This window comes from Thamnophis elegans, chromosome 1, assembly GCF_009769535.1.
Source record: "Thamnophis elegans isolate rThaEle1 chromosome 1, rThaEle1.pri, whole genome shotgun sequence".
NCBI classification, from domain to species: domain Eukaryota; kingdom Metazoa; phylum Chordata; class Lepidosauria; order Squamata; family Colubridae; genus Thamnophis; species Thamnophis elegans.
Genome location: NC_045541.1, coordinates 65569502 through 65597049, shown reverse-complemented (window position 1 = coordinate 65597049; position 27548 = coordinate 65569502). Strand labels below are relative to the sequence as shown.

Genomic DNA, 27548 nt, shown 5'->3' with positions numbered 1-27548 from the left:
ATCATTACTGTTGTTAAGTGAATCGGGGTCATTAAGCAGATCTGGCTTTCCCCATTGACTGCTTATCAGAAGCCAACTAGGAAGGTCACAAATGGCAACCATGTGACCCTGGGGTGCTGTAACCACTTTAAATACGAGTGTCTGGATTTTGATTATGTGATTGAGAAAGCTGTGACAGTTTTAAGTGCAAGGACTGGTTGCAAGTCATTTTTTTTCAGTGCCATTGTAACCTCAAAACAGTTTCTAGATGAATGTTTTTGTAAGTCGAGAACTCTCTGTACTTGCTGCATTCAACTGGCTGTTTTTTTAAAATTAGAGATTTCTAGATATTTCTAAAATAGGCTCACCTTCCTGCTCCCCAGTATTTTGATAAGAACTATATTATAGATTATATATACTGTATGTGAATATACGAATGTAGGTATGTATGTACACACATATAATAGTTATGTAAGAGTTTACATAACATCAGAGTGTGTGTGTGTGTATACTGTATGTATGTATGAATATATGTATATATGTGTGTGTGTGTGTGTGTATACACACACACACACACACACACACACACACACACACACACTATGTATGTATGTATATATGTCCTATTCCCCAGCCTTTGGTTCATTTGGCAAATAAGAAAGGAGGTGGTTGAAAAGCTTAAGCAATTTGTTGCAAGTTCACCCAAGGGGAAATCTGTCTGAAAGAGCATGAGGAAAGAAAGACAGTGAAAATGTAGCATGTCAGGACTGAGGATCATTAATCATTCATCAAAAATGGGCAATTCCCCCCCCTCCATTTTTTTAAAAGGAAGCATTCAGATCCCTCGAATTCAGAAAATTTGAAGAGCAAGTTAACTGAAAGAGTGTATGGCTCTTCTATGATTAATAAGAATCTTCACCAGCCCTATTCTTTTTCTCAGGTTATGAATCTCCTTAAACTCTCCTTTCAGGTTTTGGAAAAAAGGACTGCACTTCTTGTTCTGTTCAGAGATACAGGTTCAATACAAATACAATACATGCATTCATTTGCTTTCCTTGTGGGCTGTCATCAAGGGGGAACAAATGGAGGAGGAGGAGAAGAAGAAGAAAGAGGAGAAGGAAGACTATCATATCCCTTCCTGTCTGCTCAATATCACCCTCTCTAACCTGAAATTATTCTGTGGGTTGCAGATCCGTTAAGCAGAGGCACTTCTGAGTGAACAAAACAAAAGAAGAAGATTAAGCAGCTTCTGCACCCCAGTCCTGGTTCTCCATTCTGATTTTAGCTTCTGTTAATAAAATCCAAGGACAAATGAGATCTTGCGAGGCCTTCAAATGTGGCTGTGAAGGCCAAAGGTGCCAATCTTCATATTGAAAAGATAAGGTACTGGCACTATTAAGCCCCGAGTAGAAGTGCTTTAGTTCTCGGTTCGTATGAAGAAGATATCTTGTTGCAGAAGATCTAGAGAGATCTAAGCCAGACAATAGCTTTCCTTTAGGACAGCACTATATTGCTAAAGCTGAGTTATTGTTACATGCAGACACAGTCCTGGGTGATGATGTTGGGCACTGTCTCATACTTGAAGGAGTAGCCACCGTCGGAGGTGGTGCGAACTCTCAGAGACTGCATTGTGCTTGGCAAGGCAGCACAGCAATTTTGGGAGTTGGGAATCAAAGTCTGGATGCCAGAACAGTTTCCATGACAGTAATAAAACATAAAGCTGCTAGGATGGACGATCCAATTGTCCCACCCTAGTTCTTCAAAAGAGATGTTGATGGAGGTGCGGTGGCAGTTGTCATGGGGCATAACATTATGCTGGAACAAAGTGAGATTAGCTAGAAAGTTTTCTTTTGAGGAACGCCGGGCCCGGTCCTGTGTTTTGGGTTTGGTGGTTGCCACAAGGAAAGGCATTTTTTCAGCATCGGCCACACAGGGGCAGCCTAGGCAACGGATGAAGAGCACAAATACATTCTGGGAAAGGTAATGGAAGAAGGATCTTCTAAAATGAAAGACAGTCCAGCCCTCAGGAGCTGGCATGGCCCTGGTGGCTAGAGGAACCTGGCCTTCTTCAGAGAGCGTCAATATCTCTGGGAAGGAGTTGTTGGAGGCAGCTTCTAAGGGGCTGTTCTGAACAATCACAGGGCCCGTGTAAAACCACAGCTGGGCTGCTGTCACCTCACGACTCAGGATATGTATTGAGGGTTGAAAAATGTGGGTGAAAACTCCCTCATCCTCTGGAAGCTCATCTGGCTGAAGTGGCTCACAGGATACCTCTGCAAAAAAAAAAATAGAGAAGGATTAAGGCTTTCTCAACCTTGGCAACTTGAAGATGTCTGGACTTCAACTCCCAGAATTCCCCAGCCAGCGAATGCTGGCTGGGGAATTCTGGAAGTTGAAGTCCGGACATCTTCAAGTTGCCAAGGTTGAGAAACACTGGATTAAGGGGATTTAGCATTACATACTGTAGGCTATCATTTCTCCTGAAAGTGAAGGAAGAAAGGACAAGTGTTGATGACTCCAGTCTCCTTTCCCTTTATTAGGGCAGGTTCAAAAAATACAGCCAAGTTCTTTCTTTTATAAAATTAATAACTGGCTGGGCGTTGATAGGCTTACATTGTAGGAGGAGAGCAGTGTTAAGCTGGGATAGCAAAAAAAAAAAAAAAACCAGGAAGAAACTGATACCACCTGTTCTGACTTGCACATTTTTATTAAAAGGCACAAGCTCATGCCTTTTAATAACATTTGTTTTTCAGAAAAATAATTTTTCTGATTATATGTTTACATGTGAGGCGACAGCAAAATCTTGCAGTTGCACATACTGAATCCCATACAAATATTGCCTGGCTTACTGTTGAAGTTTTTCATCTGTACATTAATGCCTACATATTCATAATGCAGACCGGTGTATTAATACTAAATAAATTCCAAAGAAAGTGCTGAGGAAGCTAGAGCTGCCAAAACTGGGCTGCCAAAATCTGGACAGCCACTAGACAGCAGAAAAGAGATACACAGTTCTTTCCAACCATAATTCTCTCTTCCTGTAAAACGGAGATCTGGACTTTTGCAGCTCAGATACAGCAAAGCTGCAAAAGAATAAGTCTATATGCAAGGGTGATCACATTCAAAGTTCACATAATTCCAGTGAGTCATTTCTCCCTTTATGGAATTTAAATTGTCTTCCTCTACCTCCCCATTTTTTCTGCATAACATCATTACATCCCATTTCCTATTCAGACAAAAACCCACGTCAGCAATCTGGATTGTGGAAAGTTGAGATCTCTTTCAAAGATAGTTCCTAAGGAGGCAATTCTATACACAAGCACCTGCAGAATCTAAAATAGTGGGTTTACGTTATTGCAACAAAAAGCTTAAGGCTGCAAGTTCATTATGAAGTCACAGTACAGGGTTACCTGCTTATTCTGAAGAAAGTCTCCCTGAGACTAACTCTCAAATAAAAGAATATAACTTTACAAATTGTGGTTGAAATACTATATCTTGTTCTCTGGAAATAATCCAGTTGAATCCAATTAGTCCTATGTTTAAGGTCATGTATAGATATCCTGTTAATTGTGTTAAATTCAGTGGGACCTCTGAACAACTAGAAAGAAAACCGGAGTGCATATCTACAGGAAAAGTGAAATATTTAAAAGCCGCCAGGATATCCGAGAGCTCCCACACTGCCAGCATCAGCTGAGTTTGAATTGCTGAATCTGGCTTAAATTTCTGCTGTAGCTGGAATAAAATCAAAATGTGTGTGTTTGTGTGCGCAAGGACATCTCTGGTATGAAGTTCACTGCTCTATGATTTTATAGATTTTATAATCATACAATTGGGCATGACCTAAAAGATCATCTAGTCCAACCCTCTGCTTTGTGCAGGATCCACAACATGAGCTTAACCTCAGTATTTGTTCCTGCATCTGTTGAAATGGGTTAGATGATAAAATAATGACTACACTTTTTCTGTGGGTTTTAAGCCTCCCAGGGCCCCTTGAATCATGCTTCTGCTTACCTTGGGTTGGGAAAGCAATCACTTGGGAGATGTCTTCTTCCTCCAAGCTGCGAGTCACTGCTGTGTCCAAGGTATGCCGCCTGTGGAGCCCCCTTTGTCCCCCTTGGAACCTTTCATTTGGGGGGACAGGACCAAGAAAGTCCAGGAAATGTGCCTTGATTTTAGCCAGGATGAGTGGCCTGTCAGCATCCCTATTGCAGCCAGCAGCAGCAGCAGGACCTAGCAAAATCAGCTGCAGGATCAGCATGGAGTTCATCCTGGTCCAGATGTGCAGAGAGCCTTGATCCATCAGGTACAGGGAATGAGATGCAGGCTGTGTGAAGTTCCTGCAGAGGAAAAAAGTTCTTGCCTGTGTATAAGAGTTTAGGCAGGAGGCACTGTTCCCAGAGATTGCTTGGTGGCTCAGAATGTCTTATCTGGTGGATGAGGTGGACTGGCTCTTCGGTTGCATCTGCCCAGCTCCTTCTGCATCCTGATTTCTTTATTGAGCCAAGCTGGGGCATGATGGCATTGAGACTATCTGACACTGACGCAAATGTCTGGTAGCCATGAATATTATCTCCTGGGCAGCAAAAACACAGGAGATGTCTGGAATGCAAGGACGGTGTTGCCTAGGGGACAGGACCTAGAGCAGAGTACTCTGAAGGAGAGATGGATGTAGTCCCCAAGTCCCTCAACATTGGAGCAGTAATAGAGGGGTGATTCTCCTTAGTTTTTTTTTTTTACTGGGCTATCTGAAATTCAGGGTCTTCAAAGTGTTATGTTCTGTGGAGCCTGATCATTCTCCTCTATCCCAGGCAGTTTTCAGCTTTAAGTCATTCATATAATATTAAATTCTACATCAAACACTTAGTAGGCAGTTTACAAATGTTTCGCATATGTACACAAGCTCACAATTTGCAATCCACACACTATCACTCCCTAGTTCAGTATTCAAAAGGCTTCAAATGCATTGGAATGAACTTTACACATATATTTAAAAAGGCATATAAGTTCTACCTTTGATCACACTGGGTAAAGGTTTGCCATGTGTTACAAGGCAATACAATTGCTTGTTAATATGATATTTGCATGATCCTAGAAGTAAATTCATTAAATGCATCCTACTTTTTTATGTTTCTACCCTGTTTCCCTGAAAATAAGACCTTCCCGGATAATAAGCCCAATTGGGCTTTTGAGCACATGCGCTAAAATAAGCCCTCCCCTAAAATATCTAACCGCATGCACAGCCGGTCCCTGCCATTTCCTGGGGGGGAAGGGGAACATGCCCCATGTGCCCCACATGCACCTGCCATCCACGCGGAACACCCTCATGGGGGTCCCAAACTCTAGCTACCATGCCCCTTAGTGTTGACTGCAAAAAGAGCGGCAGGCCCAGTGGTGCTAGGCCTGGCAAGATTGTGCCAGAAACAGACAGAACTTCCAGCCCTCTCTAGATCAGCTGATCCATGGGCCGTGGGCTGAGGTTAAGGGGCATCCTGCACCTCAAAAATAATAAGATCTCCCTGAAAATAAAGCCAAGTGCTTATTTCAGGGGTCAAAAGAAACATGGTACCCAAATCAAAGAGTCTTCTGTTACAGCAACTCCATCTTTCAAAGTTAACACAACTCTCAAAATAGAGACTCCGTAACTGTTTTAAGTCACCTTCATAAGTAGATACAATCTAAATACAGCATTGACATTTTGGGACAACAACACACTGCATTTTGGTTAGAGAAGTGATTATTAAATCACCTTTATGAAGGTCCATAAAACAGAAATGTTTATAGTTCTTTTTAAAATGTTGATAAATCAGATTATAGAATCTGGTTCCAGATGAGAAAAGATTGTCATATAATTGTGGCTATTTTAGTAGCAGGATCACAATCAGGTTAGGCATGAGTCTTCCCCCCACCCCCCGGGCCCTGCCTTCTCCAGCCTCAAGCAAATATTCAAAATAACCGAGTATGGTTATACAAGGCCCAATGCACGTAATTGAAACTTCTTTGGATATCCAGCTAGCATAGGGATGTATAATAGACAGAAGGAGGGATGTTTGGAGAAGATCTGAATCAGTATGAATAATGTGGGAAAAGTGGGAGGAGTTTAAGGAACATTTCAGTAATTCAAAGAAAGATGTGCTTTTTAGTGGTTTTAATGATGAAAATTCATAAAGCGGATTCTTCCTTGATCTGGATTCCTTGGTTTCTCACCACAGAGCAGGCCCACCACCTACAGCCCTGAAAATAAAATAGAACTGAACCTTAGAACTGAGGAGAAATTTCCTGACAGAACAATTAATCAGTGGAACAGCTTGCCTCCAGAAGTTGTGAATGCCCCAACACTGGAAGTCTTTAAGAAGATGTTGGGAAGGAGGAGCCACTTCGCAATGTTACAACATGCGGTCTTAATACTCCGAGACCGCTGTTGACACTTTTGCCACTGGAGGGTCCATTGAGACCTAAACCATCCTGTAGAGATGGTGATCAGGAAGACAAAGCCTTGCTGGTGTCAGGGATATAACAAAATCCCTGATAGACCCAAGGGAAGAGCTTCAAGCTGGCGGTAAACAGGCAGCCCCTAGGCTGATGAAATCGGGACGCTCTGGAAGGAAGGAAGTAAAAAGAGAAAGTGAGTCCATCTGGTGAACTGTTTTTTCTATTTTGCTAAAGACTGCCCAAAGAAATGTTTCTTTAAAGACAAATTAGATCCTTAAACAAAAGAACTGAGCGGCGAAAATAATCCTAATGGGATTGCTGTGGAAAGTTTTTTTTTCTTTGTAACTATTTTTTGTGGATTGAAATGCTCATAACATTCTTCATCTCTCCTCTTAAAGTGAATGGATTGATTTTTTTTCTTCTGCTTCTTGTTGCTTTATTTTTTGACTTCTGGATTAAAACCTTCTTTTTTATTTTAACAATTCTTCCTACTACTTGTTATTAAACCATACTAAAAGAAAGCTAAAGAACTTTGTTCCCTATAGAAGGTGAAAATTAACTGCCACTCGGACGTCAGAAGCTGGGTTTTTTGAAACAACATATCTCTCTTCTTTTCTTATTTGACTTCACTAACTTTGCAGCTGAAGGGTTTGCAACTTGTTTACAGAAACTGATAAAGAACCAAGAGCACGAACTGTTTCCACAAGTGCCTCTGAGAACTATTTTGGCAGGGAAAGAAAGAAAAAAAGAAAGAAAGAAAGAAAGAAAGAAAGAAAGAAAGAAAGAGGGGAATAGAACCCTTCCCCTTTGAAGAGCATAAAAGAATTTGTGTTCAAGTCAATTTAAAATAAAAAATAAAAAATAAGAGAGGCCTGGAAGGCTAGAGTGGCAGTCACTATTAGTTTTTTTTCTTTTTCTTTCTCTCTTCTGTTTTGGAAACATGGATCAATACTTAGATGAGGAAACCTTAAAATTCCAAAATATCTTGGCTGGAATTCAAAATCTATTGGAAGGATATGGGAGAATTGAGAAGAAGTTGGAAAGACTAGTCTTCCTCACAGCAAAAGATGATGGGGTTGGAGCCCCCAAAATTAAAGAGTAGAATGAAGATATAGACGATAAAGATAAGACAATAGATGAATTTATTAATGGAGCAAATGTGGGTGAAAGTGGAAGGAAGGGAATATGGAAAAGGGAATTCGACGAATTGGAGCTCTAACCCAGATTCCAGGACACAGAAGTAAACAAAAATACTAATGATGATAGACATAAGAAGAGAATTTTTTTCAGAACAAGACTGACAACCAAAGACAAGTTAATTTTAGTAGCAACTGGTGGGCAACGAGATTATCTGAGAGACCCTTCAAGCAACAAAGTGCGGAGAGAAGCCTTATAAAGAAGATAAAAAGAAGACTGACTCCACAATTGGCAAGAGAGATAAGACTGTTTTGTTATTGGAAAGATACAGGTTGACAATGAAAGTTGATAATAAAAAATTAGTTGATTTTGATGATTAATAAGTAGGAATTTTGTAACTCTTAGATTGTTTTAGATTGTTATTAAATGTTTACTCGTTAACAATTAATTAACCATAAATAATAATAATGAAATGATAATGGATACAGCGTAATGATATATACATGTATTGGCAATTTAGTAAAAGAAATTTGGATATAAATTGTAAATTGTGACTTGGGAAAAAGACCTATAAATTTTATTAACAAATTTTCATTTGGATCTTGTTATAAAGGTGTAAGGTTTTTTTGAGGGGGAGGGGCTCTAATGAGATGGGGCATAAATAGTAAATGATTTTTAGCCAATTATAATAACAACAAGGAAGTGTTAATGGACATTGTTTAATAATATATACATGCTATGGTATTGGCAAAAGTAACTTGGATATAAATTTTAATCAATGAATTGGAAAATAAAAAGGGGGGGAAAGGCTTAGAAACTTTATTAATTAACTTTTACTTAAAAGATGCTATGAAGGTGTAATGTTATTGGAGGATTTTTTGAAATAGCTAATGAATGCCATTATGTGGTTGTGTCTTTTAAGTATGAATGATTTGAGGTAAAAGCATGTTCAAATAATTGTAGTCAAATGAGAATTGTGGTACATTGATAGTAAGATATACAAAGATTTTTGAGTTAAAGTGTATAATCTAATATGAACTATAAGTAATGACTGTGGAAGAAATGCACGAAAGTTATCTGTAACCAATCAACATGCTTTCTACAAGATGTAATGAAGGATGATTTCTTTTTTGTGTTTTTGTTCTATTAAAATAAAATAAAAAAAGATGATGTTGGATAGCCATTTGTCTGAAACGGTATAGGGTTTCCTGCCTAGGCAGGGGGTTGGACTAGAAGACCTCCAAGGTCCCTTCCAACTCTGCTATTGTATTGTATTGTATTAAATAAGAGGAGATGGAAAGAGAGAAGATGGGATAGTTAGGGTGAAACACAGCCATCTCTGCTTTCTTATGCTCAGGTTGAGGGGGGGTGGGGCTGGCCAAGACCTTTTGAAAGCACTTTGCAAAGAAGTTCAAGCATTGGGTCATCAGAACAAAATAATATATTGTCAGCATAGATGAGACAATTAAATTGACAAGAAGAAATTAAATAATTCAAAGCAAATGAAAGGGAACCTACACTGAAGCCTGAGATATACTGATGAAGACAAAGGTTGGGAGATAGAACTATTCCATATAACAGAAAAGAACAGAGAAATGAGTAGATCTAGAATCGTTGCACAAAGAAAAACCTCAGGTGGAACATTAATAGTTAATTTATAAAGTTAATTGGTAGTTGGAGGTGGGATGACCCAATGAGAGATCTAATCAGAGCAGCATTGAAAACAGATGGTTTGCCTTGGCCACCAGCTGGTTGTTAACTATAGGAGTCAATGCTAGTTTGGTACAATATCCCATGCTGAAAACATACAAACTTTGTTTGTGAAATTGGTAAAATGAAGGACTTGAGAGAAAAGCTACTGTTTCAAGAGATTGAATAAGAATGGAAAGAGAGACAACAAATGAAAACTGAAGGACTGAAATAGAGGATGAAGGTAGGCATCTCTTACACAATATACAAACTGGTTGGAATCCCTGGAAGTTGCAGTTTAACAAACCATCTGGAAACCCACAACTTTCCCTCCCTATACTGTGATAAATGAACAAATAATTTTGGACTCATTTTTTTTCCACTGGGTTCTCTTTATCTACTTTTAGGACATGTGGAGAACAAATCATGTTTTAGGACATATTTATATAGAACTGTGGAAAGATCAAAAGGGTTCACAAACGTTTAAGCGTTATGTGTGAAAAGCAACATTGTTAATTGAACATTGCTATGTATGGGAAAGCTAACATAACAGTATTGCTAGTGTTCTCCTTTTCTTTTTAAAGCTGTACTTGTACTTCCCTGGTCTAGAGGTGCAGCATGGGGAACTAAGAAAAGGCAAATAATCAGGTGGCAGAGCGATACAACACAATGGAAGCAGAGATAACAACTCAAATTATTCTTGCAAGACAGAGTTTATTTTTTTATCTACTGGATTCTGATTGAACATGAGGGGGTAGAAGCAGCTTTGTGTTACATGTTACTGTACCTTAAAAGTATGCCACAATTCGGGCAGACCTATCTTGTGTTTCAGATAAGAGTGTATCACTGGAATCCTGGTAATGTGAAAATCTCTGGGCCCTTCAGAAAAATAAAGCAAGTGGGGGTGAAGGGGGATGCAGTTGACAGCAATGTTGGCTTTGGATTTTATTGCATCTCGTCCATCAGGAAGTAAGAATGGAACGACTGATTTCCTGGACACTGGCCAACAGTAAAGTCAGTCAGCACACAGGTCATATGGAAACTTTCCTACACACTTTTCTCACCTGTTAGACTTCTCTGAATTCAACAGAATCATAGCAAACTGCAGAATCAATGAGAATATCCCCCCCCCCCAGTATGTACAAGAAAGTATTAACATTTCAAGGCCATGAAATCTGAAGTTGTCTTAAAGAGGATCAAGAGTCTCAGAATCTGAAAATTAGTAGAGTGGAATTTAAGCCATTAAGTTCAATCTTCTGATCATTGCAATAATTCAGACAGAAGTAGCCCAGAGAAATGGCTCTCTAGTTTCCACATGAAGACATGAAGTGAAAGGGAGTGAGTTTGGTGCCGCTCTGGGCACTTGATTCCACTATCCCATTGTTCTTACTGAGGCTTCTCAAGTTGGTATCTGATGTTCTGTAATGTAAATCCAATATTTCGCATCCTACCTTCTGGAGAACTTTATTACATGTGGCATCCTTTTAAGTCTTAAGCAATTTGATATTATTATATTTCCCTCTTTTTTTCGTAAGACTAATCTTTCTTATTTCTTTCAGTCTCTCTTCACTGGATTTTCTAGTCCCTTAATCCTCATTATTATCTAAACCTATCCCATTTGTCTGACTGCTGTTTATGAACAATGCAGATTATAGTAGACTTTCTTTCTGAAATTTGGAGAGTATATGTCTATAATGTGGCTGAACCTAGAATAAGCAGTTTTGCAACCAAATCACACTACTGATACATTCAGTTTGTAGTCAATGACTATTCATAATCATTGGTTATGTGTGATTTTCAAGCCAGCTATGTATCCAGTTAGTTATCATGCCCTCTAACCTAATTTATTGCTAATGAGAATACCATGGGATACTTCAAGTACTTTGCTGAAACCAATATATAATATGTTTACAGAATTCACACCATTTATTATGGAAACTTTTATTTAATAAAAAAATCAGATAAGGTTAGTTTTGCAAATCCATGTTATAAAAATCTTGGTGATAACTGTATTCTTTATCCAACTTCTTTATCATTTGCTCTAGATTATCCCAGGAATTTATTTCAGATGGATTGGTTTACAGTTCTCTGTATCTCCTTTTTTCCTCTTTTTGATGATATAGATAACATTTGTCTTCTTACATTTGTCTGATATACACAAGCAGAAATTTTTTTGCTGTGTCATCTCAGGTTACTTAGAGATGAGAGGTTTTTATGAAAGAAAGATAATACCAGTATAAGCCTGTTGCAAATCTGCATTCACCTCTTAACACTTTGCCTGTCAGAAATGGTATGTTGCAGAAGAATCAGTTTAGGAATATCCTGACACTTTAAATTTGCTTCGTATGTAGGATTTTTTATTCAAATGTGTAAGTTTTCAACTGCAGTCAGAGGTGACCCACTTTAAGGAAAAAAATTATCCTATTGTGCATAATCTTTCCTCATTTATCTCTCCTTGCAAAATCCATCTATTTTTTTCTGGGCACTCTTTTCTAGAGAAATTACCTCTCTGAAGCATTGAAAAATGTTTATAAATAAACATCCTGTCCTAATTCCATACTTTCCCCTGAACTGAACATTAACATAATGCTGCTGGAAATAGGTTCCTTATGGGGGGAAATGAAAAAAAATCATATCTCAAGGAACAGAGAAAGTAAGTTACAAATAATCCTGGGAAGAATATTTTGTTATGGCAGCAGTATATTTGTTGATAAGGTTTGTAACATGAAAAGAAAGGGAAGGATGCAGTTTACTGAATCTGTGAAAAAAATAATAATGATCTTTACAGAATTCAGTCTTGTTGAAGTAGTGGTAGTAAGGGTTGTGCCTTTATAAGTGTGAGTGGGTGTGATTTACATTTCTGTTTTGGCTGACACTACCATCTCCTTGGCCATCTCTTCATTCCAGTCTTTGGTAATGAAATACTTTCTGCCACTAGTGCAGCTGTGTGAGTTATAATTGATTCACTTTCCTAATTATACAGGGAGAGGGACAATCAGGAGGCTGAGATCTGATGACAAAGAATCTTCTAGTACAGGGGTGTCAAACTCAAGGCCTGGGGGCCGGATCCGGCCTGCGAGGTACTTAGATCTGGTCCATGGGGCTGTCTTGGAAACAGTGAAGGACCAGCCCACAGTGCTTCTGCCTGCACAAACGGGCTCCTGGGCTCTGTTTTTGGCTGCCACGGCCTCCTGCAACCCTTTGTCAGTGAAAACAGAACTCGGGAAGGCCGCACACAGGTGGGCAGAGGTAGGTAGGTAGGTAGGTAGTTTTATTTATATGCCGCCCTTTTCCCTGGGGGGACTCAGGGCGGCTTACAGTTCAAAAGGGAGGGAGGACATACAAATTAAACACATAAGACAGTACATCGTTAAAAAACACAACATTCATACAATTCGGGTGGGTTGAAGTCTTTAGTCCCAGGCCTGCCGGGACAGCCAGGTTTTGAGGGCTATGCGGAAGGTCTGAAGGGTGGTGAGGGTACGAATCTCCACGGGGAGATCGTTCCATAGGGTCGGAGCTGCCACCGAGAAGGCTCTCCTCCGCGTGGTTGCCAGTCGACACTGACCGGCCGATGGAACTCGGAGGAGGCCTAATCTATGGGATCTGATTGATCGAGAGGAGGTAATTGGCAGTAGGCGGTCTCTCAAGTACCCAGATCCACTACCATGAAGGGCTTTGTAGGTGACAAGTAGCACCTTGAAGCGTACCCGGAGATCGACAGGTAGCCAGTGCAGCTCGCGGAGGATAGGTGTTATGTGGGTGAAACGAGGTGCACCCACGATCGCTTGCGCGGCCGCATTCTGAAATAGCTGAAGTCGCCGGAGACTCTTCAAGGGTAGCCCCATGTAGAGCACATTGCAGTACTCCAGCCTAGAGGTCACAAGGGCACGAGTGACTGTTGTGAGAGCCTCCCGGTTCAGGTAGGGGCGCAACTGGTGTACCAGGCGAACCTGGGTAAATGCCCCCCTGGTCACAGCTGACAAATGGTGTTCAAAAGTCAGCTCCAGGAGGACTCCCAAGTTGCGGACCCTGTCTGAGGGGCGTAGTATTTGACCCCCCAGCCTGAGAGATGGAACACTTGGCAAATTAGTGGGAGGGAAGCACAACAGCCACTCGGTCTTATCTGGATTGAGCACAAGCTTGTTAACCCTCATCCAGTCTCTAACAGCCTCAAGGCCCTGGCTCATCACGTCCACCGCTTCATTGAGTTGGCACGGGGCGGACAGATACAACTGTGTATCGTCCGCATATTGGTGGTATTTTATCCCATGCCGCTGAATGATCTCACCCAGCGGTTTCATGTAGTTATTAAAAAGTAGGGGGGACAGAAAACCCTCAGGGGCTAGATAAGATCTTGTTTGGTGGAGACAAGAAAATGTTATAGAAGATCTACCAATTTTTGACCTGCCAAGATACTAATGAAGAGATGGACAAAAGCCTTCTAATAGTATGGGAGAGAAACCTAGGTTATGAAATTGAAATGGGCAAATGGTGGGATCTATGGAGTAAGACCATTAAACTTACAACATCTACTGCATTCAAAGAAAACATATACAAGATGGTTTATAGGTGGCACTTCCCCCCAACGAGGTTAGCTAAGATGTTTCCTGGGTTATCTCCATTGTGTTGGAAATGTGGAAGAAAGGATGGCACATTCTACCATATTTGGTGGTCCTGTACTGAGGCCACGAAATATTGGAAAAGGATTAAAAAATGGTTAAAAGAGGTTACCGGGGCAAACATTGAATGGAGACCTGAGAACCTGTTACTAAGCATCAAACCAGATAACATAAGCAGTTCAATATGGCATTTGAGCCTGCATATAATTGTGGCCGCAAGAATAACCTATGCACAATTTTGGAAATCCACCACTATACCGCCGGAAGATGCTATAATTAAAAAGATCTACGAATGTGCAGAAATGGACAGAATGACGGGTTGGCTGAGGGACAAAGGAGAAACAGAACATTATCTTAGCTGGAACCTATGGTATATGTGGGCGACTAGGAGAACAGCAGGGACTTAAAATGGGGAAAGTTAACATAGGTACCGTAATAGATCCCTGAATCTTGCAATGAGAAGATGTGGCTTAGAGACCTAACAATGAGGAAGGAAAGAAAAAGTTGGGCTGTGAATGACTGTCACCGCGGGGGGGGAGGGGGGGTTGTATGTCTAAAACGACATTTGTATCTGTATGTTTTACTTTATATTGTTATGTATGATTTGTCTTGCTTATGTCATTGTATTTATGTCGCTGTATTTTTCTTCCTGTTTTTTAAAGGTAATAATGTTTAATAAAAATTATATTTAAAAAAAAAAAAGTAGGGGGGACAGGACCGAACCCTGCGGCACCCCATATGTTAGGGGCCTAGGGGTCGATCTCTGCCCTCCAACTAACACCGACTGCGACCTGTCCGAGAGGTAAGAGGAGAACCACTGTAGAACAGTGCCTCCCACCCCCACCTCCCGCAGTCGTCGCAGAAGGATACCATGGTCGATGGTATCGAAAGCCGCTGAGAGGTCAAGGAGTACCAGGATGGAGGCGTGGCCTCCGTCCCTGGTCTCCAGAGGTCATCAGTCAATGCGACCAAAGCAGTTTCTGTGTTGTAGCCAGGCCTGAAGCCAGACTGGAATAGATCAAGATAGTTAGCTTCCTCCAAGGACCGTTGTAGCTGAAAGGCCACCAGAGGGTTGCAGGAGGCTATGGCAGCCGAAAACAGAGCTAGAGAGTCTGTTTTTTTCTGGCAGAGCACTCGGGCCACCACAGTGCCTCCGACAGGAGTGATGTCAAGCTGGCCATGTCCACCCTGGCCCCCCAAGGTCAAATATAACCCTGATGAGGCCCTCAAGGAAATCGAGTTTGACACTCCTGTTCTACTACTTCACTTCTTTTGTTGAGAAACCATGTTTGGTAGCAGCATTCCAAGCCTAGGGGCTTGCTGCCAATTTTTATTACCACTCAATGCATCATGACGGCATCTGGGGAAGGAGATGGAAGTTCACAGACTCAGCAGTCTGATGGGGAGGATTTGGTGTACAAATTGTTATTGGTAGTCCTTAAGAGCTGCTTTGGATGGTGAGGTGTAGATATTAGCCTGTGATATTATGGTATGACATTGGGACCAGAATTTCAGACCATTGCTGGCACACTACAAACTAAAAAAGGAGAACATTTGTCACCCAGGGTTGAAATGAGGGATCCTTGGTGCTCACTGAGCTTGGTTGTTTTCTTGCAGACCAAACTAAGTAACATCTAGCACTGATGAAGATACCTAGTTTGGGTAATGAAAGGTCTGCAACAAAGCAACCAAACTCAGAGAACGCCAAGGATCCTTCATACTACAAGCTGCTTTGAGATGGGGCGGGGTCACCCTGTTCTCCCCCTACTCCCTTCTGTTGAGGTGGGCTAAGCCTGAGGCAACTTCAGGCCTGAGGGATGCCTGTGTGTGCCTCCCTGCTGGGCTCTATACTTAGCCAAGTCCCAGCCCCCTCTTATCTCATGGCCCAGCCATGTCATCAGAGAGTATTTTTGGGGACAGCAGCTGCAGGCATTTGTAACACTTCAGCTTTGCTCCACTCACAAATGCCTGGGGAGCAGGGCAGAAGGAGACCAGGGTGCTACAGCATAAGAGGGGCAGACAGCAATTAGGGTGTATGAGGAAGAATAGGCAGGCAGGCAGACAACAGAGATGCACAGACTGATCATAGAACAGGAAAGGACAGAGAAGTATTGAGGAGAACAATAGGAGTTCAGACCCATGAATGATTGAACAGCTGGACATCATCTGACAGGACCAGGAGAAGCAAGAACCGGTTGCCTGAGAAATCGGATACATGAGGTTAGTGAACCCAGAGAGAGAAGCAGGGGGTGCTGTTGGGAAACCCTTCCTACGCCCCCTTTTTAGCTTATGTCCCTATGCAAATAATGGGATCAAAGAGAACCAAAGTTGCCTAGGAGGGTATTCTGGATGCTTCTGAATGATGAGGGCCATACAATCAGTAACCATTCCTGGTTGCTGAGTAACATATCCAAAGGAAAAAGGTTTTGGGGTACCAAAGGAAACAGACTACAGGCCTTGGTGATCTGGAGCTTTGTGGAGTGAGACAGACCAAGAGTTTCTCCCATATCAGCCTTCCTCTCCATGAAGTGGCTGCCATCCTGAGCAGCTTCTCCTTGCTGTTTCCAACAGGTTATAGGGAATACTAGAATCTCCTCAGTGAGAACTGGGGGGAAAGAAAATAGTGTTCCATCCGGCTGGAATTCTCCCCCTCACTTTCTTCTGGGGGTGGGTGCACTGGGTGGCAGTGAGTGGCAGCCTATTATCAGCAAAACACTATTTAGAGTCTGATAGGGGAGGAATGCATGATAGGGCAAGTATGCCTGGCAGGCTGTGGTGACAGTTGGGCAACTGGATCCTCTCAGCACTGGGGTAGCGTTTCAGCAGGGAAGATGAATTGGGAAGCCCCTAGTTCAAATCTTCCATTACTCTGTCTCTCATTAAGAGGTCCCTGTGTGCAACTGCCTTAGTTCCTACTTGCCCTATTATACACAATCATACAATATTGGGAATCCAGTTTATGCAAACGCTTGAAATATGCTGGTGGTGGCTGAGCTATAGGTCACGGTTTTGCTTTAGTTCAAATATGGTTGGATATATATATATATATACCCAATATTTTTCATTAGACCTCCTTCAGGTCTAATTTGTAAATAAGAAATTTAGTTTGCATTCTTCCTTCTGGTGGATTGAACAGGTGCTGTATTGAGAAGGGCTAGAGCGTGGGGTGGACAACCCAACACCAAAGTGGTAAACTGGTTAAAGAGGTTGGACTAGGACTTCCTCAATTCCTTCTCGTAAACATCTGTTTCAAGCCATACTGATGTCAAAATGGTGTCCTGAACAGTTTTGTAACCTCATCATTCAAGTTACTCATGGCATTTACACAATGTGTCACAAGTAATTTGAATGAAGACGTCACTATACCTCATTATGGAACTACTTACCAACTTCGGGTCTGTTATTTTCAGTTTAACATATTTCTCAGGGTTGATGTGGTGTGCAACATTTTTTTTAAAAAAAGGAAGCTAAATTAGAGTCTGATAGGGGAGGAATGCATGATAGGGCAAGTATGCCTGGCAGGCTGTGGTGACAGTTGGGCAACTGGATCCTCTCAGGGGATGTAAGCTGCCCAGTTTCTGGAAATAAGGTGGAATATAAATCTCAAAAGCAAGCAAAAAAACAAAAAACACAGATATTGTGCGCTCTCAGCCCCTTTTTTTTGTTTGCAGCTGCTGAAATCCATCTGAACACAACTGCTGAAAATCAACTGTATCATCTGACATTTGAGGTAGGAAATACCTAAAAATGTAGTGTAGCCTCTCAAAAGTTTTAAAATGAAATAGGTTGGCTCCTTCAAAACCTGGCAAAGCAAAAGTGACTCTAAAAAATGGCTCTGTGTGTGACATGATAACTCACTGATTCTGCCCTCATGGCAGCCCTCATCCCTCTGAAAACCAGGAAATGTAGTTCTTGAGTGGCTTTCAGAATTAGTAGCTCTCTGGCTATTAATGATACAGATAAAGAATACCTTGAACTGGCTGAAGATGCATAGGTGCACAAAAAAAGACACCCACTTTTATGCAAACAGAATTGCACTAAAGGTGATAGTTCTGGCATGACCTTGCCTCATGCTACTGGGAAAAGCTGCAAAGATTAAAGCAAGGAGACTTAATGTCTCCCTATTTGTTATCTTAGTTTCACAAAAGTATCTATTCACTACAGTCCAGTTCCCAGTTTTAACATATAATTGCCTATTAACGCCATGTAGATTTGCCTAGCTCAGCTGAGATCAACACAATGCATCAAAATGTTAGCCTCACAAAAGGATTGTGTAAAATAAGAATGCAGTATGTGGCAGGGTTAGCCTGGAGATGCCATTTGTTGCAGAGAGGGTAGTGAGAGTAGTAGGCTGGAATGGCTTTGGACTCCCCTTGCGGAACAGCTTCACTAGGTGCCCAGCTTCCCATTCAGTCCAGGTTTTATAACATCAAGGCTGAGTAGCAGTGTGATTAAAGCCAGAGTTAGAACTTTATCCAGAAATGCAGGAGAGAATGAGGGTGAAATGTGAAGTGATCATGTGTGCCAAACTGAGCTCTGAATTGTTTTCTCCATGCAGTTTACTGTTCTCATTTCATCTAAAGTGAAGATACTGACCAGTGGTAGGATTCAAATTTTTTTACTACCAGTTCTGTAGGCATGGCTTTGTGGGTGTCACAGTGGAAAGTTACTGCAATATCCCCATTCCCTCCCCACCCCTTAACCTGCTTTCCAGCTCCCTTCTCCTGTTCAGGGCAACAAAAGAAGATCAGCTGGGAGGCAGCAGGGGCGGGGCCAGCCTATTTGCCGGTTCTCCGAACTACTCAAAATTTCCATTACCAGTTCTCCAGAACCTGTCAGAACTGGCTGAATACCACCTCTGATATTGATTTCCTTTCAACCCTTCCTGCTCCTCTAATTATAACACTGCCTTGATTTGATTCTTTATAGGTCCCTGACCTCAGCTGAATCCCCATTAGGCTGGCAATGGATGCTTTTGGTGGAGCTCCCCGATTCCTTGCCTCTCCTCGTACTTTCTCAGTCCAAAGTGGCACGAATGCCATCCTGAAGTGGCAGGTGGCCGGGGAGCCGCGTCCCAGCATTGTCTGGGAGAAAGATGGCTCTGTGCTAGAGCTGCCCTCTGGCCGGATGTTTCTTGAAGTGAACGGGGATGCATACAGCCTGCTGGTCTCTCAGGCTGGCCCAGGGGACAGCGGACGCTATGTGTGCAAAGCAAAGAACAGTGTGGGTGAAACCTATGCAGCTGCTCTGCTGAAAGTGGAAACAGGATCCGAACTGAAACCTAATGGAGATCTTGACTGTCAGTCTCCCATCTTCCTGAATAGGCCTGTCTCAGCATGTGTGACCCGGGGTGAAGATGTGACTTTTGCCTGTAGGGTCTCAGGGCAGCTTGAATGGAAAAAAGATGGACGCAGATTATCAGACATCTTTGAGAGCAGCCATTACAGAATGGATGTAGAGCCTGGGGATTGGCATTCTCTGCACATCTATAACACCCGATTGCCAGATGCAGGCGTCTATGTGTGCCGAGCACAGAACAGCTTTGGGGAGAGCATGGCTGCAGCGGTGCTCCTGGTAGACCCTGTGGCATGCCTTCCTCATAATGACCCATCTCAAGGGGCTCCGCAAAACAGCCATTTCAAGAAGCCACCTGAGTCACAAGACGATAAGAGGCATCCACACCACCCTGCACGCATTGTATTGTCTGAAGGCAGGCAGAATGGAGAAGTGCTTCCCAGCTCCCCCCCTACAAAGTCTTTTACTGTGAATGAAGGGAAGCATGCCAAGTTCCGCTGCTACGTCATTGGCAAGCCCAAGCCGGAGATCGTCTGGCAGAAGGATGGTAAGGTGTTGTCCCCTGGACGAAGACACCTGCTCTACGAGGATAGAGAGGGCTACTTCATCCTTAAGGTGTTGTACTGCACAGCACGAGATTGTGGACTCTATGTGTGCACAGCCTGCAACACTGCCGGCCAGACGCTCAGTGCGGTGAGACTCCATGTCCAAGGTATCCATCCAAGGGGGAGGAAAAAGAGTGGGGTGGGGATGTGGGGACACCACTGAACCTGCATGAGAACACATTGATTGGGTTTACATATCAACTTTAATTGACCTGGATAAATGGGTTCTGCAAACCCAGCCATGTGGGTGGAATTAGTGAATAAAAATGAATGGGCAACTCCAAAAGAAAGAATTGTTGATTTAGTGCTTGACAAATCAAGCACAAGACAAAATATGTAGGCATTACTTGAAAGGCATGACAAAGCATAAATGTTAAGCTTGAACCAGTCTATAAACCAATCCAGCCCATGATAGATTAGTTAAACCCAAGAGGAATGGCCAAACCACTTGTGAGAACGGGAACAGGCCTAGAGCAAAAATTTTTCAGATGGATTACAAGATGAGTTTCAGAAGCAGCAGGGAGTCTTTAGACCTTTATGAAAGTTGCAGGATCGCAAGCAGAAACTTGGTTGCAGCCTGTTGCCTATTCTCTGAGAGATCCAAATGGTCCTTGGGCTCCATTCTTGAGGTGTGTACACTCTTTGTCAATAACAGTACCTATGAACTGCAGAGTGGTTTGGTCCATGCTAGACGAGATGGACAGCAAAGCTTTGTTTTCTCTCAAGGGAAGGAACATGGCATGTGAGATAGCAACCATTGATAAAAGCTTGGCTGGACATGGTTCCTTCTACCTTGGGTTAGGAATATGTCTTGATCAACAAATGTGAATTTAGAGATCAGCATGTAGGTAATAGTCTTCTCCACTTGCACCGATTCTGTTGTTGTCTACTATGGCTTAGGAAGGAGAGTTTGCTGGCCAGCCAAGTTTAGTGAATGTGAATGTTCCTGGATTATACAGTCTGGAGATGGAGCCTAGCACAACTGAATGATCTTCTATATTTAATACATGGCCCAGTTTTCTCTGAACATTCAGTATGTGCAATGGAAATACTATCGTTATGTGATGTACCACCAGCAATCAGAACAGAAACATTTAATACTGCACCTGCTCTTTAATTTGATAGGGATGGACTACGTCTACCCATGCAGTGTAATTTAATATATTTTAATTATTAATTAAATTTATATAGCCTTCCATCTCACAAAATGCATCAAAAATTATGAAGACAAATATACCAGCAAAGGGACAACTAGCAATGGAGTAATCTGAGCATATATCCAGATCCTTGGGACCTGGACCTGATCATATAACTAGATCTTGAGGGACTTTTGGAATATCAAAAGAGTGGAGTTAATAATCTAGTTTCTGGGGGAAGAATGTTCCATAAGGCAGACATCATGTCAGATAAGGCAAGTCTCCTGGGACGCAACAAATATAGATCCCTAGCTGATGGCACCTGCAGCATGCCTACTCTGCCAGTACCTATGGAGAAGGCTAACGTAACCAGGGAGAGGCAGTTCCTCATATAGTCCGGTTCCATTCCATTCAGAGCTTTAAAGATCAAAGCCAGTACTTTGAATTCAAAGCAGACTGGCAACCAATGCAGCTTGTGTAGTAGAGATGTAACATATGCCATTCTAGAAGTGCACATAACTGCCTTTGCTGCTATATTTTGTACCAGCTGAAGCTTCTGGATACACTTCAAGGGAAGTGCCATGTAGAGCCAATGCAATAGTCAATCTGGAGGTAGTTAAGGCATGAGAGACTGTAAGTGGTCTACCAATCCAGAAAAGGGTGCAACTGGTGCACAAGCAGCTGTGCAAAGGCTCTCCTAGCCATGATGCCACTCGCCCTTTGAGCAGGAGTCATGAAGCTAGGAGGACCACGGGACTGCACACTGTCTGGGACAGTGCACCAGAGATGACAAAGTCCTAGAATTAGTGGGCCCCACAATTCAAAACCATTCAATCTTGCGATTCAGCTGAAGCTTGTCATTCTTCATCTAGACCCCCATAGGCTCCAGACATCGAGATATGACATTCATGGCTTATTTAATTTTATTAAATAATCAATAGTTACGTCTACTAAATTTTATTTAAAATTGAATTTATTTTTACAAGAGCCAATACAGCAGAACTATTCAACTTGCTAGGGTGGTATCTGGAATAATTTTCCCCTCAAAACAGCTTATTAAATACTTGATACTGGGTTTTAGATGCAATGCAAAATTTCATTTAGTGACAGATCTCAGTCTGATGAGAGACTGTTGTTTAAGACAAGGCTGCTATTCAACCTCTGACATGCTCCTGGGATTGCTCCTTGCCTTCAGGACTGCATCAATAGAAGGAGGGATTCCAAGTTTAGCTGCTCTGACCCTTAGCTTTAGAACAGACCTTAACAGTAACAGAGTTGGAAGGGTTCTTGGAGATAATCTAGTCCAACCCCCTGTTCACGCAGAAGACCTATACTAGGGATTCGAACTGCCGACCTTTCTGATTGACAAGCTCAGTGTCTTAGCCACTGAGCCACCTAGCCAGGCTACCTTCAGAATGGCAGAGATCATAGCATTAAAAAGATGGGGAAAGACAAGAGATGGGATATTAATGGAACTGAGGCAAGGCAACTGATAAAGAGAAAGAAAATAGGGTTATAGAAATGCTTTTGACTGTGTAGGTCATGATGGATGGATTTCAGGCCCTTTGCTTTTCCAAGAGAGATGCTTGGAATTCATGAATTTTGCAGAATGCTCTGGGGAGAGCAAGAAGGCGGATAAAGCGGACAAAATGCCATGTGAAGCTCTGAAGGAGCAGCAATGTTTGTTTAGCCTGGAGAGGAGAATCAGAGGGGCGGATATGAGATAACAGGATTCAGTTATATGTCAAAGGCTGCTCTTGGTCAGGAAATCAGCTGTTATCTAAATCTCTTGAGGGTCAGACAAGAGACGAGGTGGGCTTGAGTGACAAAAGAGGAATGAAACAGGAAGGTTTTTCTGCCTGTAAGAATAGCAGTGCAGTAGAATACCTTACCCAGAGAGCTTGTAGCATCTGCACTCACTTGAATTTTTTTTTAATAGGCAAAATGTATTTCGTGATGGGACCCTGTGTAGAAAAAGGGAGGAAAAAAAATAGAGAAAGAGGAAGATGGAGGGAGAGATGGCAGACTGTTAACAGAATAGCAGAGTTAGAAGAGACCTTGGAGATCTTCTAGCCCAACCCCACTGCTCAAGCGGAAATCCTACACCAGTCTCTTCTTAAAAACCTCCAGTATTGGAGCGCCCCCAACTTTTGAAAGCAAGTGGTTCCACTGATTATTCTGTCAGGAATTTTTTCCTTAGTTCTAGATTTGTTTTGTTCTTGATTAGTTTCCATCCATTGCTTCTTGCCCTGCCTTCAAGTGCTTTGGAGAATAAGTTGTCTCCCTCTTCTTTGTGGCCTCCCCTGAGATATTGGAACACTGCTATCATGTCACCCTCACTTCTTTTCATTAAATTAAACATACCCAATTCTTGCAACTGTTTTTCATGCTTCAGCCTTCAGTCCCCTAATCATCTTTATTACTCTTCTCTGCGCAATTTCTAGCATCTCAATATATTTATTTAAATTTAGATCAATTACATATTTATTTAACATTTATTTATTTATTTATTTATTTGGCTTTAAATGGCTTTAAAAGATTTGTGTGGCCGCCCATCCAAAAATGCAGCTCTGTGTGACTCATATCAACTTTAGGTGGCTCACAAACAACCCTGATGGGGCTGTATGCATAACAGTAGAAATAACTGGCCAAAGCCCCATTCAATGATTGAATGAAGAAATGTTTCTCAACCTTGCCATGCTGGCTGGAGAATTCTGAGAATTGAAATCCATACTTGTTAAAGCCGACAAGGCTCAGAAATATCGGAATACACTTAAACATTAGCCAACAGAACCTTTATTTATAGCATAGGCAATGCAACCAGTACATCAGTAAATAAATATAGGAAATTAAGCTTTAGCTTGGTCTTCTCCAAGAAATGCTAATTTCCTGTAGGGTAATATTATCCAATATCAGATCAAGTGGTGCAGACTGGTAAATCTCTACCTTATCTCATCGGCACACTCAAAATGCTATTTCCAAGGTGATTCTGCTTCTCCAAACATGACAGACATATTGATGAATATTAATTGCCACATCCTGAGGATAAGAAAAGCGGCTCATTTGGGTCTCAGCACTAACATCTACTTAACCCTCGAATTTCTTGGCCCTGGAAATTGGAAGGAAAAAAATAGAAATGATTTTTCAGTTCAATATAAATTATGGTGTTTCCCACTCTGTAAAGAGACTACACATTGTTGATTAAGGGAGGGGCTTAAGCCTGGCGTCTCTTTTCGAGAAACAAAACCACTGGGCTCAATTGTGCCATCTAAACAACTCCCACCTGTCTTTTCAAAGATATTTGACATTGCTCTTTCCTGCAATTTCATCTCTGTAACTCTGATCCTTGGCTTGCTGAAGGGGTAGACAGGTGTCCTTAGCAGTGGGCTCCGAAGAGCTGATGGTACGGCCCTTGAGCGCTATAGATACCACATGCCACCCACTTAGCACTCTGTTCTTGTTCAGAATAATCCTTTGGAGAAAGGCCACCCTCTTCTCTGACAGCAAACCAAGGTAGAGTCCTCATCTCCTCAATAATCCGCAAATCTTAAAAGTTAAAAAATAATGGCATTAAATGTTTGGGTTTATATTCCTTTGTCGGTAGTAATGTAAATCATTCTAAAAAGGGGGGGGGGTCGCCACCATTCATTAAAGCAATTAAGTTCACCCTTATACCCATCATCAACATTTTCTCCTTTGATAGTAAATTATTCAATGAAGACTATGGGACATTGTTACAGCATTTGTTAGAAAGAGAAGTTATCTTTTTAAGAAAGGTTCAGTATTAATTAAGCCTGCGCCTATTACTGATTACTCCTTGTGGGCAAATCCTACAGAGCTTAGCTGGGTTCATCACAGTTTCTCAGGAGGGATTAAACTGTGGCTAGCAAATATATGCCAGAAAAACCAATAGAAATGGAGGACATGGATTTCTGGAGGCACATTGAACAGCGGCAGCATTTTAAATATGCTAAGAGTTCTTTCTCATTTATTTATGTTTATTAAGAATAATAAAAGGTAAATCAAAGGAAAGGAAAAACTGCATGAAACAGGAAAACAGGGAAAGTTAAGAAATATAATGACCTCTAACCTGCTTTTCAACAGATAGCTACAATTTTATAATCCCTCTTCCCTCTTAAATATATAGTCCCTTCAGCCTCTCGTTTAATCCAAGTCTATCTTAATCTTCAAACCCAGAAACCATCATTTCATTTCTGTCTTTTTTTTTAAAGCCAAAATCCATATAAGGCTTCCAGTCTTTCAAAAAAGTGTTTGTTTGTCCCCCCCCCCCCCCGATCAAACAGCTCAGTTTTGCCATTTTTGCAAGTTCTGACATTTTCACAACCCATTCCTGACATTTTCACAATCCATAGTGGGGATTTCATTATTCTTCCATTATTGTGCATATAATAACCTAGCATTTAAATATTCTAAAAGGGTTCTGACCCCGAGGGTCGATAGTGAGAGGGGAATTATGAAATAAAATATGTGAAAGCTTAAGAATTGAAGGTGGAGGGTTGGGCTGGCATTTTAGGGAGACTAGGGATACAGGACTATATAGGTAGTCCTTAAAATAATTACTTTAGCAATGAAAAAAGTGACTTACACATTTATGAACATTGTAGCATCCTGATGGTCACGTGATCAAAATTCAGAAGCTTGGCAACTGGCAGGTATTTATGACTGTTGCACTATCCTGGGGTCACGTGATCTCCATTTGTTAACTGTCCCAGCTGGCTTCTCATGAGCGAAGTAAGTGGGGGAAGATTTGATTAAATGACCATATCAGAGTGGGTTGCTCCTAGTTCAGCCCACACTGGCCAAATCGATAGTGGCAGTAGTGGGAGGCTCCTCCCACCCCCCGGATGCTTCTGTACATGCGCAGAAGTGTTGCACGTGCACGAACCGGTAATAAAAAAAATGGAAGCCCACCACTGAACCACATGATTCACTTAACTGCAGTGCTTTGCCTAATGACTATGGCAAAAAGGTCACAAAAGCAGGGCAAAACAACTGCCTTGCTTAGCAACGGACATTTTGGGCTCAATTGTGGTTGTAAGTTGAAGACTATCCATAGGTCTCCACGTGGAGTCTTTCTGTGTCTGTCTTCCAGAACCCCAGCTACAGTTCCAGGCACCTTTGATGGATGTAGAAGTGATGGAACACCAAGATGCAGTCTTAGAGTGCCAGGTGCCTCTAGAGACAATGCCTACCGCATGGTATCTTGAAGACAAGCGCCTGCAACCCAGCCCCAAGTACCTGATGGAGGAGCAGGGCCTACTGAGGCGGCTGACAGTGCGTGATGCACGGGCCGATGATGACGGCATCTACCTGTGTGAGATGGAAGGCAAGGGCCGCAGCATTGGGGAGCTCTCTGTGCAAGGTGAGGGGTTTTTGAAGTAATTGCATCAATTCAAATAAATTACTAGAATACATTATAATATTTTTACATGCAAAGCCCTTCAGGTATTTCACCTGATACCTAATTTTGGCAGTTCATCTGTGCAAATTCAACCTTAGTTTAGCTCTCGGCTCAATTTGGCAGCATATTCACAGACATGACTTGGCTAGAGTAAAAAAATATTTATTGCAGATCGGAATGAAATCTCAAAAACAGCAGCTAATTGCCGGCAAGAGCCAGAGATGTCAATGTCTCTGCTCCTGAAGTCTAGGCTTCATCCTCCTGCCGTTCAGGAATATTGGATATTGAGTGGGTTAGTTGGTAGCTTCAGAAGAGAGGGTTGTTTTTTTTATTTAATGGATCGCCAGCCTCAGCCTTTACACATTGTACAAGAGGATAATCCTTTGTTTGGAGAACCGTCAGAGGACAGGGCTGTGTTTGAAGTTGTCCTTGGATATGATGGCGAGTGCAGTCTAAACTCCGTGTAGTGATAAAGAACCCTATCAAAGCAGGAGCTTTGACGTTAGCAACTGCGGAGAAGATTCAGCAGGCACACTAAAAAAAATATTATGTTCTTAACATAATACAGTTTTGAATTGCCTGCAGTAGACCAAAACTGGAGCCTTGTTTACCTTGTGGAAAAAGACTCTGGTCTTTTCCACCCTAAGCCATTCAGAAGTGTGTTTCAGGCTTCTGTAGTACATCAGAATGTACTGTATTATATATATACATATATTGCATGAGGGTGGCATAGGTGTTTTATACTGTGGAATTTTAATGTTGTAAGCCTTCTGGAGTCACCCTGCATAAGTTGGGCATTCATATACATTTGTTTAATAAATAAATAGAACTCCAAAATTTAAACTGTTACCAAGTAGGTACAGGTAATCCTCGATTTACAACAGTTTATTTACTGACCGTTCAAGTCACAGTGGCACTGACTTTTGAGCATTTTTCACACTTACGACCTTTGTTGCAGCCCCGTGAACATGTGATCCAAATTCAGATGCTTGGCAACTGGTTCATGTTTATGAACCAGTTGCAGTGTCCTGGAGTCATGTGATCCCCTTTTGTGACTTTCTGACAAGCAAAGTCAGAGAGGAAGCCAGATTCACTTAACAACTGGGTTACTAACTTATCCACTGCGGTGATTCACTTAACAATTGTGGCAAGAAAGATCATAAAACGTGGCAAAATTCACTTAACAACAGAAATCTTGCGCTCGATTGTGGCTGTAAGTCGAGGACTGCCTGTA

The 27548-nt window shown here is 41.8% G+C and overlaps 2 protein-coding genes across 2 annotated transcripts in view; one reads left to right on the top strand and one right to left on the bottom strand.

Annotated features, from left to right (window-relative positions):
* Window positions 1–1509: 1509 nt before the first annotated feature.
* INHA (inhibin subunit alpha) lies at window positions 1510–4246 on the bottom strand. The gene is made up of 2 exons (XM_032215548.1): window positions 3991–4246; window positions 1510–2252 (listed from the first exon to the last, which is right to left on the bottom strand). The coding sequence occupies exons 1-2, from the start codon at window positions 4244–4246 to the stop codon at window positions 1510–1512; spliced, it is 999 nt and encodes a 332-aa protein (XP_032071439.1).
* A 14575-nt stretch (window positions 4247–18821) lies between these two features.
* The window catches only part of OBSL1 (obscurin like cytoskeletal adaptor 1), a 68000-nt gene continuing 59273 nt past the window's right edge, over window positions 18822–27548 (top strand). The window contains exons 1-3 of the mRNA XM_032211909.1: window positions 18822–19439; window positions 19503–19863; window positions 26006–26275. Coding sequence (XP_032067800.1) covers window positions 18822–19439; window positions 19503–19863; window positions 26006–26275 — 1249 coding nt within the window. The remainder of the gene's footprint in view (window positions 19440–19502; window positions 19864–26005; window positions 26276–27548) is intronic.

Coding starts and splice junctions, on each gene's coding strand:
- INHA (XM_032215548.1), bottom strand. CDS start 4,246: ATGAACTCCATGCTGATCCTGCAGCTGATTTTGCTAGGTCCTGCTGCT. Junction 2,253..3,990: donor GATTGCTTTCCCAACCCAAG/GTAAGCAGAAGC, acceptor TTTTTTTTGCAG/AGGTATCCTGTGAGCCACTT.